The sequence below is a fragment of the Erinaceus europaeus genome, chromosome 4 (genome assembly GCF_950295315.1).
Source record: "Erinaceus europaeus chromosome 4, mEriEur2.1, whole genome shotgun sequence".
Taxonomy (NCBI): Eukaryota; Metazoa; Chordata; class Mammalia; order Eulipotyphla; family Erinaceidae; genus Erinaceus; species Erinaceus europaeus.
The window spans coordinates 13,878,889-13,895,077 of record NC_080165.1 but is presented as its reverse complement, the minus strand read 5'-3'; the positions used below and the strand labels follow the sequence as shown (position 1 = coordinate 13,895,077).

The 16,189-nt window shown below is 47.7% G+C and overlaps 1 protein-coding gene across 2 annotated transcripts in view; it reads left to right on the top strand.

Annotated features, from left to right (window-relative positions):
- PHF21B (PHD finger protein 21B) overlaps positions 1–16,189 on the top strand; it is a 95,204-nt gene that overhangs the window by 66,946 nt on the left and 12,069 nt on the right. For both annotated transcript variants that reach the window (XM_007531912.3, XM_060188761.1), the window contains exons 5-6: positions 3,452–3,592; positions 14,603–14,654. In XM_007531912.3, coding sequence (XP_007531974.1) covers positions 3,452–3,592; positions 14,603–14,654 — 193 coding nt within the window. The remainder of the gene's footprint in view (positions 1–3,451; positions 3,593–14,602; positions 14,655–16,189) is intronic.

Genomic DNA, 16,189 nt, shown 5'->3' with positions numbered 1-16,189 from the left:
GAGATGTCGATACTCTACTGTGTAGCCTCGTGCTGTCGTACACAGGCGTCTTTTCTGACTGTTGTGCTTCAAGGGATTCTGTGGTCTGTGGGAAGTTGTAGTGGGGACGTGTGCACCGCCCCTGGCCCAGGGGGTGTGTGTGACATTGGACCAGTGTTCCCTGCACAGCCTGTAGCACTCACTGTTGTCACTTTCAACACTGTTCCCTCAGTTGGTGCAAACAGGCACTAAGCTGAAGACTGAGTTCCTGAAGCCGGCCCTTTGCGCTTTGCGCCATGTGCGCTTAACCCGCAGTGCTGCCTCCTGAGTTCCAAGGCTGAGTTCCTTTGGTCATTCTTAAGCTTGAATGTTTTTCTGTTATTTTTCAAGAAGTCTACCTCCTGTATGACTTCTCTCTCTCTCTCTCTCTCTCTCTCTCTCTCTCTCTCTCTATCTCTTTTTCCCTCCTACTAAGCTTGCTTTTTCTTTCCAGGAACATAAAATGTGGCATTTTTTTTCTACCCAGAGAATTCTGGGGTTTGAAAATATGTGACGCATAGAAGAACAAAGTGCTTTCCCCTAAAACAGAAGTACAAACAGAATGCATTTTCTCTTTGTGTCTGGAGCCTTATATTCACAAGATCGAAGGGGCTGGGTATTGATACACTTGGTTAAGTGCACGTATTACCATGCACAAGTACTCAGGTTCAAGCCCCCAGTCCCCACCTGCAGGGGAAAAGCTTCACAAGTGATGAAGCAAGGCAGCAGGTGTCTCTCTGTCTCTCGCTCCCTCTCTACCTCCCCCTTCCTCTCAATTTTTCTCTGTTTTATCAAGTAAAATAGTCTACAAAAAAAAACCAGGGAGTAGGGCGGTAACACAGCAGGTTAAGCGCATGTGGTGCAAAGCACAAGGACCAGCATAAGGATCCTGGTTTGAGCCCCCAGCTCCCTACCTGCAGGGGGGTCGCTTCACAGACGGTGAAGCAGGTCTGCAGGTGTCTATCTTTCTCTCCCTCTCTCTGTCTTCCCCTCCTCTCTCCATTTCTCTCTGTCCTATCTAACAACAATGACATTAGCAACAATAATAACTACAACAACAATAAAAAACAAGGGCAACAAAAGGGAAAAATAAATATAAATAAATATAAAATAAATTAAAAATAAAAATACCGACTAATTAAAAAAAGTAGCCTTGGCTAGCTTAGTGTTATAATGATATCTTGAAAATATATATTAAAAACAAAACAAACAAAGAAAACACAAGATCCTCACCACATGTTCTTAGGGGGGGAAGGACAAATAAATGTTCAGATTTTTCCTGGTTTGAGTCAGACTCTTACTGACTACTCCCGGAAAATCCCTCAGCCATGGGACCAGGTTGTGGCACAGCTGGCTAAGCACACACACTCCAGGGCACAAGGATCGAAACCCAAGCCCCTGGTCCCCACCTGCAGGAGGAAAGCTTCATGAGCAGTGAAGCAGAGCTGCAGGTGTCTCTCTCTCCCTCGCTATCTCCCTCACCCCTCTCACTTTCCCTCTGTCTCTATTCAATAATAAATAAATTAAAATATTTTTTAAAAATCTTTAAAAAAAATTCCTCGGCCCAAAATCAGTAGCTGAGTGGAGGTGGGGGGCGGCGGGGGGACTCCAGCCCAGGGAACTGGGACTACAGAAGCTGCTGTTGTAGATTACAGCCGCAGGGCCTTCGATCAAACCAGCACTAAGCCTGGGCCCTGTGACGACTGACGGGCTGAAGTGGGGCCCTGGATGTGGCACCTCCCTCTGGGTGATGTTGAGCAGCATCTGCAGCCCGCCTCCTTCTCCAGTCTCCCTGGATTTGACAGGCCTCCTCAGGGCAAGAGAAAAATGAATCTCATTGTTACCTCTGCCCCCCACTCCCCACAGGGCTGATGTGATGGGTGGTGGTGGAGGGTGGGTGCTACGACATGGGGGTGAGAGTGGAGAGGCCAGGTACTGCAGACTGGTAGGCTCAGGAGGCGTCCCAGCCCCTCAGCTTCCTGACCTGATGACCTCAGGCGTGTCTCTGCTTTCGCTCTACCCCTCTGCCCGCTTTGGGGCTGGAGATAAGAAGCCCAGCTCCTGAACAGCTGCTGCACCCATTTTCACAGTGTGTGTGGCATCATGAAAGGTTCCGTGAGGGGGGTTGGGTGGTAGAGCAGCAGGTTAATAAGCACACGTGGCGCAAAGCACAAGGACCGGCGGAAGGATCCCGGTTTGAGCCCCCAGCTCCCCATCTGCAGGGGAGTCGCTTCACAGGCGGTGAAGCAGGTCTGCAAGTGTCTATCTTTCTCTCCCCGTCTCTATCTTCCCCATCTCTCTCCATTTCTCTCTGTCCTATCCAACAACGAATGACATCAACAATAACAGTAATAACCACAGCAAGGCTACAACAACAAGGGCAACAAAAGGGGGGGAAATGGCCTCCAGGAGCAGTGGATTCATGGTGCAGGCACCGAGCCCCAGCAAAAGGAAAGAGAGAAAGGAAAGAAAGAAAGAAAGAAAGGAAGGAAGGAAGGAAGGAAGGAAGGAAGGAAGGAAAGGAAGGAAGAAAGAGAGAGAGAGAGAGAGAGAGAGAAAGAAAGAAAGAAAGAAAGAAAGAAAGAAAGAAAGAAAGAAAGAAAGAAATAAAGAAAGTTAGTTGGTTCTGTGAGGAGGACATGAGGCATTGGCCAAACCCAGCCTACACGCTGGGGAGCGTTAGCAAAGGGCGGGGTTAGCTCCGGCCCCTCTAAGCCAGGCGCGTTTCTCATGCAGGACTGCACAAGGGCAAGGCGTGTGCCTCCCTTCTGGGGCCGCCATTCAAGTCTCCACACCCTCTGCAGGCACAGGTGCACCTGGTCCTGGGCTCAGCAGGCCCTGAGCACCTGGGCACTTCCAGCTCCCTGCCCCCTTCATTTAATTTATTTTTTCTACATTGGGGGGATTCATGGTTTACAGTCAACAGTAAAATACAGTAGCTTGTACATGTGTGACATCTCTCAGTTTTCCACATAACAATTCAAACCCCTTTAGGTCCTCCTCTGCCATCATGTTCAGACCTGAACCCTCCCCACCACCCCAGAGTCTTTTACTTTGGTGAATACACCAACACCAGTCCAAGTTCGACTTTGTGTTTTCTTATTTGTCAACTTCTTTTTATTATTATTGATTAATAATGATCAACAAGATTGTGGGATAAGAGGGGTACAATCCCACACGATTCCCATCACCAGAGCTCCGTATCCCCTCCCCTCCTTTGAAAGATTCCCTATTCTTTATCCCTCTGGGTGTATGGACCAGAGATCTTTATGAGGTGCAGAAGGTGGGAGTTCTGTGGGAGTTCTGGCTTCTGTAATTGCTTCTCCTCTGGACATGAGCATTGGCAGGTGGTCTGCCCCACACCAAGCCTGTCTCTACCACCCCCTGGTGCCCCACCAGCGTCCCCTTCAGCCTGCACCGCCCTGTCTTCCAGGTCATCATCATTCAGCCCCAAGCGCAGTCACAGCATGAGAGCACAGCGGAGTCACGGCCACCCACAGAGGAGCCATCTCAGGGAACGAAGGCCACCAAAAAGAAGAAGGATGAGGGGTCTCCAAGCCAAGAGAACCCCGAGGTGGGCTGCAGGCGTGGCCTGGGGGCTGTTGGAGGACATGGCTGCGTGTGTGTTTGAGGGGAGGGTTGCGTGTGGACTCCTGCACAGACAGAGCCCCAAGAAGGGGACAGGCCCAGGGAGCCCACACCCCCGCCTTTCTATTTCCGGGACTTGCTTGCTGTGAGGGGCAGTGCTGAGCATGGGTTGCAGAGCCTGATGAGTGTGTCTTGTCTGTAGGATCAGAGGAGTCCATTTTTTTTCTTTCCTGGCAGCCATGCAGGAGGTTGACATGGTGCAGGGTCTGCCAAACCCCCAGTCAAGGTCTGCTGCAGTGTTCTTGTCATGTGCTGGCGACAGACCAGTCTGACCCTGTCCATTCTCAGACCCTCCGTGCCATCTGGGAGTGACGTTGCTCCTGGCTGCCCTTGGACCTCAAGAAACCCAATGTCTTCTCTCTGTTTCTGGTCAGTCCCAAGAATCCAGAGGTGGCAAGTAGGACTCTGAGTGCTTTCTGAGTCAGCTGCCACTCCCTGGCTGGCCTGGGAGACGTAGGTGTGTCCTGGAGGTGGCAATGGAACATTTCAGAATGTTCAGAAGGGGCATGGGGTATGACTTTTCCACCGGACTCAAAGGAGGAGGCGTGAAGCGGCCCTAATTGCAGCCTCTGGTGCACGGCTGACACACGGCCACCTGCACTCATGAGGCTGGGAGATGGCAGCAGAGTCCAGGCTGTCTTTTACTGAACCTTTGGTTGCAGTAAGTCATTGTTGTTGTCTTGCCACTTCTGCCCTCAGCCAGCCTAGGCCCAGATCGACTCATCGGGCCTTTTCCCACATGACTGCCCATGCCTGACCTCTCATTTCCCCCCCTTTATTCATCCTACAAGGAAGACTCATTTTGGACATAGTCTCCTCCAGGCAGCCTTCCCTGCCTTTTCCCTTGTGTGGAAAACTACAGTCCCTTAAGGTTATTTTATTGAGAGTAGCGGCTCACCCATTTACGCACTCAGTGTCGCTTTTGTTCCATGGTGGAGGTGGGGATATGCCCATGGGGTGGAGGGTCATGGTCAGAGGGAAGCTCAATCCTGTGACAAACACAGGTCCGGCAGCTGGAACTGGTGTTCAGGTCAGAACTCTTAGATGGGGAGTGTAGGTTGTGACTCAGTGGTAGAGTGCGTACCTTGCATGGTGGGAGCCTCTTTTCTGTCCCCGTGCTAACCCAGCCAACCACAAGCATGTCAGGCGACACAGAGAACGGTGAAGTCTGAGGTCCAGGGGGAAGGAGAGAGGCATGCTCCCACCTTGAAGGGCTGGGGAAGGCTTTGCAGAGAAGGCGCGCGACTGATGGGGACCTGAGGAGTGAGCAGGCGGGAGGTTGCCGTGTAGGGTGGAAGGCCACTGTGTGGGCTGCTCAGGAGGTGGGGGGGGGAGCCGGGCTCGGCACCTCAGGGAATTGGACTGGACTATTCGGCCTGCAGAAGTCTCGTACCAATGAGGATTTCTTAGATATAATGTTCAAGGTAGACGTTGGAGCCTGTTTTTTTTTTAATTTCAAATAATATTTTTTTATTTTTATTTATAAAAAGGAAACACTGACAAAACTCATAGGATAAGAGGTGTACAACTCCACACAGTTCCCACCACCAGATCTCCGTATCCCATCCCCTCCCCTGATAGCTTTCCTATTCTTTATCCCCCTGGGAGTATGGACCCAATGTCATTGTGGGATGCAGAAGGTGGAAGGTCTGGCTTCTGTAATTGCTTCCTCGCTGAACATGGGTGTTGACAGGTTGATCCATACTCCCAGTCTGCCTCTCTCTTTCCCTAGTGGGGCAGGGCTCCAGGACACATTGGTGGGGTCGTCTACCCAGGGAAGTCCCGTTGGCATCATCTTAGCATCTGGAACCTGGTGGCTGAAAAAAGAGTTAACACACAAAGCCAAGCAAGTTGTCAACTAGTCTTCTGAAGGCATGAAGGTGGGATGTTGTTCCTGAGTAGCAGAGACCCACAGAATATCTGTGAACAGGATCCTGTGCTTTTTTTTCTTTTTTTTGGTTCCCATAGGCCAGCTGGGTTGACTGCTCATCAAGACTGAGGTGGAAGTGGGTTTTTCTGAGGCCCCAGGCCCAGCTTTGACCAAGAGGCAGCTTAATTCTGAGGCAGCACATGAGTACGAACTGTGTCCATGGGGAGACCCAGGACTGGCACACAGCACAGACCCCGTGATCGCCCTGCCCGCCCCGCCCCGCCCCGCCCCGCCCTCCATCCTCCTGTGGGGCTCTGCTACACCCTGTGCGGTCAGGAGGGCTTCCTGGGTGGGCTGCCTTTGTTCTCTCCAAGTATATCTTAGTCGATTATCGTGCATTTATACAATTAGTATAATTACCCCTACCGCATCATTAGCGTAAATACATGTAATGACTTAAATAGAACTTGCAATTACAGCACGTTCTGGTGTAAAAATCCTTATTAAACTTTCTCTTAAAAGAGGATTAGGAGATGAGAGGCAGAGCCATGGCAGAATAGTCACAAACAAATAACACTCCCTGAAGAAAAAAAAATTATAAACAGTAAACTACAATGTAAAACCTCACCCATGCACCTCAGGGTCGGCCTGAAAGATACAAACGTCCATCTAAAGGTTGTGACAAACGTCCATCTAAAGGTTGTGACAAACATCCATCTAAAGGTTGTGAAAGTGGTCAGTAGGGGGTACACCAGGCTGGGATATATGTGGTGCTTACTAGCCACCGTGGTAGCTGGTAGCCTAGATCCTGCTGATACAGAATAGAGACCGCTGGCAGGGGGTTGGGCGGTAGTGCAGCGGGTTAAGCACATGTGGCACCAAGCACAAAGACTGGTGTAAGGATCCTGGTTCAAGCCTTCGGCTCCCCACCTGCAGTGGAATTGCTTCACAGGCGGTGAAGCAGGTCTGCAGGTGTCTTTCTCTCCCCCTCTCTGTCTTCCCCTTCTCTCCCCATTTCTCTCTGTCCTATCCAACAATGATGACATCAACAACAATAACTATAACAATAATAATAAAAGGGCAACAAAAGAGACTGCTGGCTTCGAAGATCCAGCCTCAGGGGACTTCCTGACGGAGACAGGGTGTTGACCTGCTGGCACAGACTCAGCTCTGAGGCAGAAAATGAAATCCTCTGAGGACTGGTGAGCCAAGAGGAGACAGTTTGGCCAAGTCCCTCCTCCCCCTACAGAGAACTTGACAGGATCTGAGGGCAGCTGCAAGTCAGAAGAGACCAGTTGTTCAAATGTACCTGGACATGAAACCTGAGGTGTTGTCTGCTTAAGTGTGTGAGGAGACCCGTGCTGCAGTAATGCAGTCAGGATCAAGAAAAGCAGAACTTGAGTGTGGGGCCCTCTCACTGGGCTGTGTGATCACCCACTTTGCCTTTGCAACACCAAAAGCCGCCTCAATTTTCTTTCTCCATTTCCTTTCTCCTCCTCCCCACCAGATCCCATAGACAAAGGAAAATCCCAGCATGACAGTAGTAGTGCCCCCTGCAGATAAACAACAGATTCTGACCCCCTGTGTAAAACTTCTTGGACAACCTGCATAAAATACAGGATGGACTGTGTTGAAGAGAATGAGTTCCTGGAAGACATTCATAAGCAGAACTAGAGGACTTACCAGACAAAGAATTTAGAAGAGTGATACTGATCCTTGAGGCTGGTTTTGTTTCTGTACTGTCCTGTCCTACTTTGGGAGATCGGCGTGATATTGGCCTTGTAGAACGTTTGTGTGTGTGTTCCATGACTTTAGAAGAGTCGTCATAATGACCCTTCAAGCAATTAGAAAGGTTCCCAGATTATCATAGAAAAACAAATTTGAGATATTAAAGGGGGAGGGGGAGGGAGAGAGCGAGAGCCAGCTACAAGACTACCAGGACTGCCTATCCAAAGAGATTGAAGTTGTTTTTTTGCCTCCAGGCCTCTCTCTGGGGCTCAGTGCCTGCACTATGAATCCACTGCTCCTGGCGGCCATTTTTCCATTTTTGTTGTTGTTGGATAGGACAGAGAGAAATTGAGAGAGGAGGGGAAGATGGGGACAGGGGAGAGAGAAAGATAGACACCTGCAGATCTGCTTCACCACTTGCTAAGTGACACCCCACCCCCCGCAGATGGGAAGCCAGGGCCTCAAACTGGGATCCTTATGCTGCTCCTTGCACTTCATTTTATGTGCACTTAACCTGGTGCACCACCACCCAGCCCCCCAAATTGAAGATTTTAAGAAAAAGTCCCAAACAGAGATGTGGGGGCGGGGGGCGTGATAGACACATTGAATGAAATTCACTACTTGAGAAGATTAACAGGTAGACTCAGTCTTGCAGCAGAGGGAGTATGAACTAGAAGATAAAATGCTCTCAGTCTCACAAATGGAAGAATAGGGAGAACGAAAGTGAAGAAACCATGAGAAATATCAGAGTGCACTGAAAAGTAAATGTGAGAGTATACAAAACAATTATTAACACACCTCAAGGAATACACTGGCAGAGATATGATGGTTGTAAGAAACCTCAGTTCATCTCTTACTGGGACCTTGAAGCCTCAGGCATGAAAGTATTTAAAAAAATTTTTTTTTGCCTCCAGGGTTATTGCTGGGGCTCAGTGCAACACTATGAATCCACTGCACCTGGAAGCCATTCCTTCCCCCATTTTATTGGAAAGGACAGAGAAAAATTGAGAGAGGGAGAGGAAGGTAAAGAAGAGGAGAGAGAGACACCTACAGACTTGCTTTGCTTCTTGTGAAGCGCCGTTCCTGCAGTTGGGGAGTGGGGACTTGAACCTGGTTCTCTTGTGGGTCCTTGTGCTTAGTACTATGTGTGCTTAAACAGGTGCACCACCAGTCAGCCCCCATGAAAGTCTTTTTTTTAATTCCCTTTTGTTGCCCTTGTTGTTTTATTGTTGTAGTTATTGTTGTTGTTGATGTCGTCATTGTTGGATAGGGCAGAGAGAAATTGAGAGAGACGGGGAAGACAGAGGGAGGGAGAGAAAGATACACATCTACAGACCTGCTTCACTGCTTGTGAAGCAACTCCCCTGCAGGTGGGGAGCTGGGGGCTCGAGCCAGGATCCTTATGCCGGTCCTTGTGTTTGGTGCCATGTGTGCTTAACTAGCTGCAATACCACCCAACTCCCCCATGAAAGTCTTTTTTCATAATCATTGTGCTATTTCCCCTGCCCTCAAAGGCCAATATTAATAAATTATATTTATACTAAACATTGCAGTTTTTTTCTCTGAGCACAAGGGTATGAGATTAGAAGTCAACAGTGCAAAGAAAATAGGAAAAATTTCAAACATGTTGAGATTAAACAACACGCTTCTGACTAACATGTGAGCATCAAAACATGCAAAAGAGAAATTCAAAAATTAGGGGCTGGGTGGTGGCACACCGAGTTGAGCATGCATCTTACAGGGCACAAGGACACAGGCTTGAACCCCTGGTCCCCACCTGCACAGGGAAAGCTTCACAAGTGGTGAAGCAGTGTTACAGGTGTCTCTCTGTCTCTCTCCCTCTCTATCACCCCCTTCCCTCTCAATTTCTGGATGCCTCTATCCAATAAATAAATAAAGATGATTTTTTAATCCATAAGAAATTAAACAATTATCTGGGGACAAGGGCCAGGTGGTGGTGCACCTAGTTAAGTGCACAGATTACAGTGTGGAAAGACCCTAGTTCAAGCCCCTGGCCCCACCTTCAGGGAGAAGCATCATGAGAGGCGAAATACTGCTGCATCTCTATCCCTCTCTCTCTTTTCCCCCTCTTCTGTAGTTCCTCCTTCCTTCTCAACTTCTCTTTGTCTCTATTCTAAATAAATAAATATTTGTAGAAAAACAATGATGAAGGTGAGCTGTCAGCCTCTATAGGAGACAGGAAAGGTAGTATTAAGAGAACAGTTTGTAGCAGTGTAGGTCCACGTTAAAGAGAGAAAGCTCAAATAATCTATCAGTACATCTGAAGGAGCAAGGGAAAGAACAACAGACCTCAACCTTGGCAGGAGTGAAATGATAAAAACCAGAACAGAAATAAATGAAATAGAAACCAAAACGATGATACAAAATATCAGCTAAGTCAAGAGCTGGTTTTTGGATGGAGACATAAAACAGATAAATCCCCGACTAGGCTCACTGAGGGGAAGGGTAAAAAGAATCCAAAATGAAAGAAGCAAGATCCCAACTGACACCACAGAAATGTAAGGAAACGTAAGAGACAATTAATAGTATCTGTATGCAAATAGATTGGGCAGCCTAGATGAAATGAGTATATTCTTTTTTTTTTTTTTGACCATTTATTGCCAGTCCCTGTTCAGGTGCCATTTGCTGGGCTGGCTTCACGGGCGGGAGACAGATGACCAGGGACTCATGGCTGAGCTGGGAAACAGTTCAATCTTTATTGACGAGTGGGGATGCAGTTCAACAATCTAATCTAATGTAATTCCTCTTCATTAGAAAGCTCTGTCTTTTATGTCTCCTGAGGCGGAAGTGTCAGGAAGAGGAAGTAGGTAGGATAGGGGGTGGGGAGAAGGAAAATAGCGTGCGAGCCAGTGGGGATTCAACCAATGAAAGCAATGATTATGTAAATAGACCACAGCATTCAACCAATGAAAGCAATGATTATGTAAATAGACCACAGCATTCAACCAATGAAAGCAATGATGATGTAAATAGACCACCGCCTCAAGCAGTGCAACAGAAGGGGTCTTAGAAGCAGAATTTAGAAGCAGACCAACATTTCCCCCTTTCTTTTTAACTAACGGCCATAGTATCAGGAGTGTGGGGTGAACAGAAACCTGTATCATACAGGCATTTTCAAAAGAACTGGCACAAGACATGGAGGAACAAGTAAGAGAGCAGCAAGAACCAGTGTGATGCCAAGGGGAGCCCTGAAGGGGCATTTCCTGCCTCAAAGAGCAGTGCCTAACAGGCGAAAGGGCATTTCTTGCCTCTCGGGGCATCTCTTGCCTCTGGGGGCGTTTCCTGCCTCAAAGGGCGTTTCCTGCCTCTGGGGTTAGGACCTAGTAAGGAGGGGGGTTTCCTGCCTCTGGGGACAGAGCCTACAGGCGAGGGGACATGGCCTATAGAGTCCCCAAGGCTGCTGGTTGCAAAGCCCATGGACTGCTGCAGTCAGTCTTTGAGAAACCCAGCAGCATAAAGGGAAATTGCTGTAAAGTGTTCAAGAGGTGTACCAGTAAGTCCAGTAGAAGTGTCAGTCCAAAGCAGATGACCATGGAAGAAATGCCAGGGGATGAACCGCTGCACATGTCTCGATGGGGAAGGTCAACCACTGTAATTCCACTTTTCTATAGAGAGTGAGCTTTGGAGTCTGTGAATCTGTTTCTTCTGGTCATGCCAGGTCACATCATTGGTTTGGGGAGGGGGGGCTGCTGTAGTCATGCCATATTGTGGGCAACATCAGAGAACAGGGGTCCAAATGGATTTCCGGGGTTCCATTTGAGCAGACGCTTTTTCATGTGAAGACGACAGCTTTAATTCACTTACTTGTGAAACAAAACTTTTTAAGGTTGTTTAAACAGCATAAGCTCAATAGAAGAACCATGGGAGATGAAACATCACACGACCGTATAAATAGAGGCTGAAAAGCTTTTGAGAAAAAAAGTTCAATACCCATTTGTGATAAAAAAAAAAAAAAAAACCTTTGTAATTTGGAACTAGAAAGAACATACTTCACTATAATAAAGACCACATATGACAAGCCCTCAGCTAGTATCATGCTCAGCAATGAAAGACTAACAACTTTTTCCTTAAGCTCTGGAGCAAGACAAAGATAGCCACTCTCACTATTGCTGTTCACCTCTCTTGGAAGTTCTAGTCGGAGCAGTTAGGCTAAAAAAAAAAAAAAATCAGAAAGGAATAGGAAGAAGGTGGGGAGTTAAATAGCATAGTGGTTATACAAAGAGATTCTCATGCCTGAAGGTCCAAAGTCCCAGGTTCAATACCCTGCAACACCATAAGCCAGACCTGAGCAGTGCTCTGGTAAAAACAAAAACAATATAAAACCAAACTCCAAACTAGTCAATAAGTAAAACAGTCACTGTTTGCACTCTCCATGATAATATATATGAAAACCCTAGACTCCCTCCCGCCCAGCTAACATCTACTAGAAACAGTAAATTTAGTAAAATGGCAGGATGCGGAATTCATATATGTAAATCCGTGATGTTCCGTACACAAATGATTGAGCCAGAGGAAAGGAAAAGCAGAGAAACTACCCCATTTCCCACTGCTGCTACAAGATAGAATACTTTGGAGTAGCCCGTGGGGGTGGGAGGCCTTTAATGGACATTCTAAGATCTTTAAATAAAAAGAGACAAAGAAATGGAGGGTGTCACGGACTGGAGGAATGGACATTGTTAAAGTGGCCGTCTCGCCTTTGACGCCATTACTGCAGCTCCCACAGAAATATCACCAGATGGGCCAGACAGGCCCTGGGTTGTGGATGGGGCCCAGAGTCTGTAAAATAACATTGGTTAGTGTTTGTGAGGCTGAGCTGTGAAGGGACTTCCAGGCGGTCTGGCTGAATCCAGTTTCCACGGCTGCAACAGGGAGGCCCTCATGCAGCTGGTGGTGGGCCAGCCTGGTAGGCGTCCTGGGGTGTTCTACACAGGAATCTCGGTGGACAGGGGGCACCGTATATTCTGGTACCCCGAATGACTCCTGGGCATCAACAGAAGGCGTGTTAAGTGATTTGGGGGCTCCAAGAACACGTGCGTACTAGGGACTGCTGTTAGCCCCTTGTATAGATGGGGAAACTGAGGCCAAGAACTCATGACCTACAGTTTAAGGGTCATCCCTGGGCAGTCTGGCGGCCCAGACCTGCACTCCTAAGTGCTGTGCTGTGCTGTGTGGTTTTCTCTGCTTTGGCCATACTGGGGGGGGGTGTGTGTTGGGGGTGTGGGGGAAGAACTTAGGGCCGGAACTGAATAGCTCAGAATAGCAGCGGAGTGGCTGGCCATTGTCCTGGCATCTCCTCCTCCCCTGAGCTTTCAGCCACTGTTACAAATAGTGATGGTCAATGTGAAAGGGTCTTTATGACCCCTTTCCCAGGAGGCACAAGCTGACCTTCCACCTCATGCCCCAGGCTGTTTAGTTTCAGGAATAGAACCTGTGAGAGTGACCAAGGGGAAATGCAGCTCCCTTGGGACTATGGGTGCTGACTGAAAGTTCTTTTTTCCCCCCTCCAGGGTTATCAATGGGACTCAATGCCAGCACTACAAATCCACTGCTCCTGGGGTGGAAGTTTTTTTCCTAAGTCTGCAGGTGTCTCTCTCTCCTTCTCTTTCCCCCTCCTCTCTCAGTTTCTCTCTGTCCTAGCCAGTTAAAAAAATAAATGGAAGGAAGGAAGAAAGGGATATTTTCCATGATTAGTGGGTTCATTGTGCTGGCATGGAGCCCCAGCAATAACCCTAGTGTCATAAAAAAAGGAAAAAAAGCATGCAGCAAGGGAAGAGGGCATTACAGAGAGGAGAGCATGAAAATATAAACCGAGAAAAAGAGAAGTTATAGCCAAGGGAGAATCCTAACCTAAAGTGACCTAGTGCTGAGAGTGACAGTAACATCAATATTTGGAGCATGAATTTATTCAAGATAAAGTTAATTTTGTGAAGTACGCTAGCAATGACTTTTACCATTACTGTGTTTAGGTGAGGGTGCTCAGCGGAATTTAAAAAAGGAATAGCATCCGCTTGAAATTAGTAAGGAGTAATGAAGCGGAAAAGAAAATCAAATGAATATAACATTATTTGAAAGTCTGGCAGTGACTGGTTGATAGAGAAAAAAATAACTAGGCAGAATGAACAGAAGTAATTTGTGTTTTGAAATTAGACACCATGAATATAGTGCAGAGATGCTAAGGTGTACGTGTGTGTGTGTGTGTGTGTGTGTGTGTGTGTAACCTACACGTGGATACATGTGGAAGCACGTAAGAGACAGAAAAAGGGTTGAGAAACCAGTTTCTATTTCATGGGCTAAAGGATAGGGGTGGGGGGAGAAGCCATCACTGAGGAATGGAAGGTAAACATTTTCTAGAATTGAAGGCAACTGGCGTGAGTCCTTAGATCAAAAGCTGACTCCATCTCTGAGGCAGGATTAATAAAAGTAGATCTTGGAAGTCTAGAAATTCATGATGAGAAGGTTCATGAATGACCAGATTAATCGCAAGGAATGACAGCTGGACTGCGGGCTTCCTTTATCCAGCCAGAAGGGAACAGACTTGGTCTGCAGACTTCGAAGAGGCAAGGATTTTATACCCAGTTAAATTGTTTTTCAAGAGCAAGGGGGAAATGAAGGCACGTCCAGGCATATCTTTAATCCCCCATGAACCACTTTTCAAAGAACAGACACACCTCATCCATGTGGACAAAGCCAGTATTGCCACAATGATTGGTCATGATGATGGCACAGTAGGAATCCTTGACAGAAAGGGGTAAGGAGATATGTCACCTCTCTGGGCCTCTCGCCAAGACCCATGATCCCAGTCTCACCCTGAGGACATCAGGCACCTCCCAACCGAGAAACATCTACAAAACTCCTGCCCAGCACACCTCGAAACTGCCAGGGTCATCAGCAACGAGTTCAGTCTGAGAAATTGTGCCAACCTAGAGGAGCTATAGAGATAGGATGTGTGGGAGTGTGGGGTCCTGGACAGAAAGAGAATATTAGATAAAAAATATAGGGGACTCTAAATAGACAAGCCAGCTTGGTCTCTGAGACTGAAAAATATGGTGGTTATTCTTGGGGGGGGGGTAGGAGCGGAGGAGTGGACAGGGGACACAGAACTGTCTGTAGTGGTGGGTGTGGCTTTGTAATCGTATGTCCCAGTATTAAACCAGTAATAAAAATACATTAAAAAAAAAAAAAAGGAAAACAGCTCCATAGGCAGGTGTTCAATAGATGTTTGTGGAATGAATGAGAGCTGAAACTGATGCTGATACCAATACCAGTACTGACACTAATGCTGAGAGCTGGACTAATACTTCTGCTTCTTTCCCTCAGAAAATTGCCTTCATGGTGGCTCTAGGCCTGGTCACCACAGAACACTTGGAAGGTGAGAGTCTGCAAGTGACAAACTGGACTCCCGGGGACAGCTGTGGGCCAGGGTGGGCTCAGGACCATCAGGGCTTGGGTAGCCCTTGGCCTTCTGCCCGGGAAGGTGGGCGTGTGACATCAGGCAGAAGCACCTAGTTCCAGGTTGTCAAAAACCCCGCCCCCCAGCAATGGCTGTCCACTGATGTGAGTCACTCTTTGTGGGGCGGGGTGGGTGGGGTGTCTTCCCCCCATCACATTTACCAAACTAAGAAGCCATCTCGTCCTCCCAGTTCCAGGACTACAAATCCCAGGGGACACTTGTTTCAGTGCAGGGACTGTAGGGTCCCTGCCCTAAACAGTGTGATGACATCATAAGAGGCGGACTCTGGGGCCACGGTGCCCCGCTGGTCATTCACTGACTGCTCAAGGTTGGACAGGTCACTGAGCCTTTGCCTCTGTTTCTTCATCTGTAAACTGGGATAAGGACTGAACCTTCCCTATGAGAGCGTTCAAAAGTTCCAAGTTAAGCACCGAGTGACTGTTTCCTGCTTAGCAACCTCCCATGCAGACTTGCTACTTGCCCCCAGACATCCCACTCAAAAAAACCAAAAAAAACCCTGGGACGTTACTTTGAACTTTGCGTCGTCTAAGGCTGGACGCCAGCAGTAAGCTCATGCTTTCACCTGTGAGAACATGGTTTCCATTCCAAGCTCCCAAAACAAACAAATTGGAGGGTGCTCGTAGGGGCTGAGGTTAAAGGTGATTTGCTGATATATTTATGATTTCTTGGGACTTTTTAAAATGTTTTTTTTTTAAGATTAAAAAAAAATTTTATTTTCTTATTTTTATTTATTTTATTATTATTAAATAGAGAAAGAAATTGAAAAGGGAGGGGGAGATAGAGAGGGAAAGAGACAGAGAGACACCTGCAACTCTGCTTCACCACTCGTGTAGCTTTCCCCTGCAGATGGGGACCTTGCACATTCTAATATGAGTGCTTAACCTCGTGTGCTACCACCTGGCCCTGGGTTTTGGTTTTGGTTTTGTTTTTGTTTTTTTTTGATATTTTATATTTTTGTCTTGTATCATTTGCTTGCCTAGAATTTTGATAAATAGCTATTTTGAAAGCCTCCCCTACCATGATATTCTAACTATTTATCTGACCCCTGGCTTTGTTGACTGAGGTTCTAGAGTACCTTATAGGAAACATGAATAGTATTGAAAAAGAGAAAAGTAGACCCAAAGCACAGAGACTAGGAAGCGACCTCAGGAGCGCTGCACAGAGAAAAACAGAGCGCAGGGTTCACCTTGCAGTCACTGCAGAAGCAAGGAAGAGAAAGATAGGAGTACTTAGCCTGGGCATTCTGTCACGAAGCACTTGACAGTTTGAATGAGCTAACGAAAGGAAAGGGAGGAGAGGCCGGTCTCACTCCCTGAAACACAGGCACCGACTTCTGCAGAGAATTCAGACTTGGGGCCAGAGGTTCCCAGGGTGACAGGCCTGCACCTGGGCTCCCCAAGTGTCCCAGGCCTCTCCCTGCAGCTCAGCCTGGC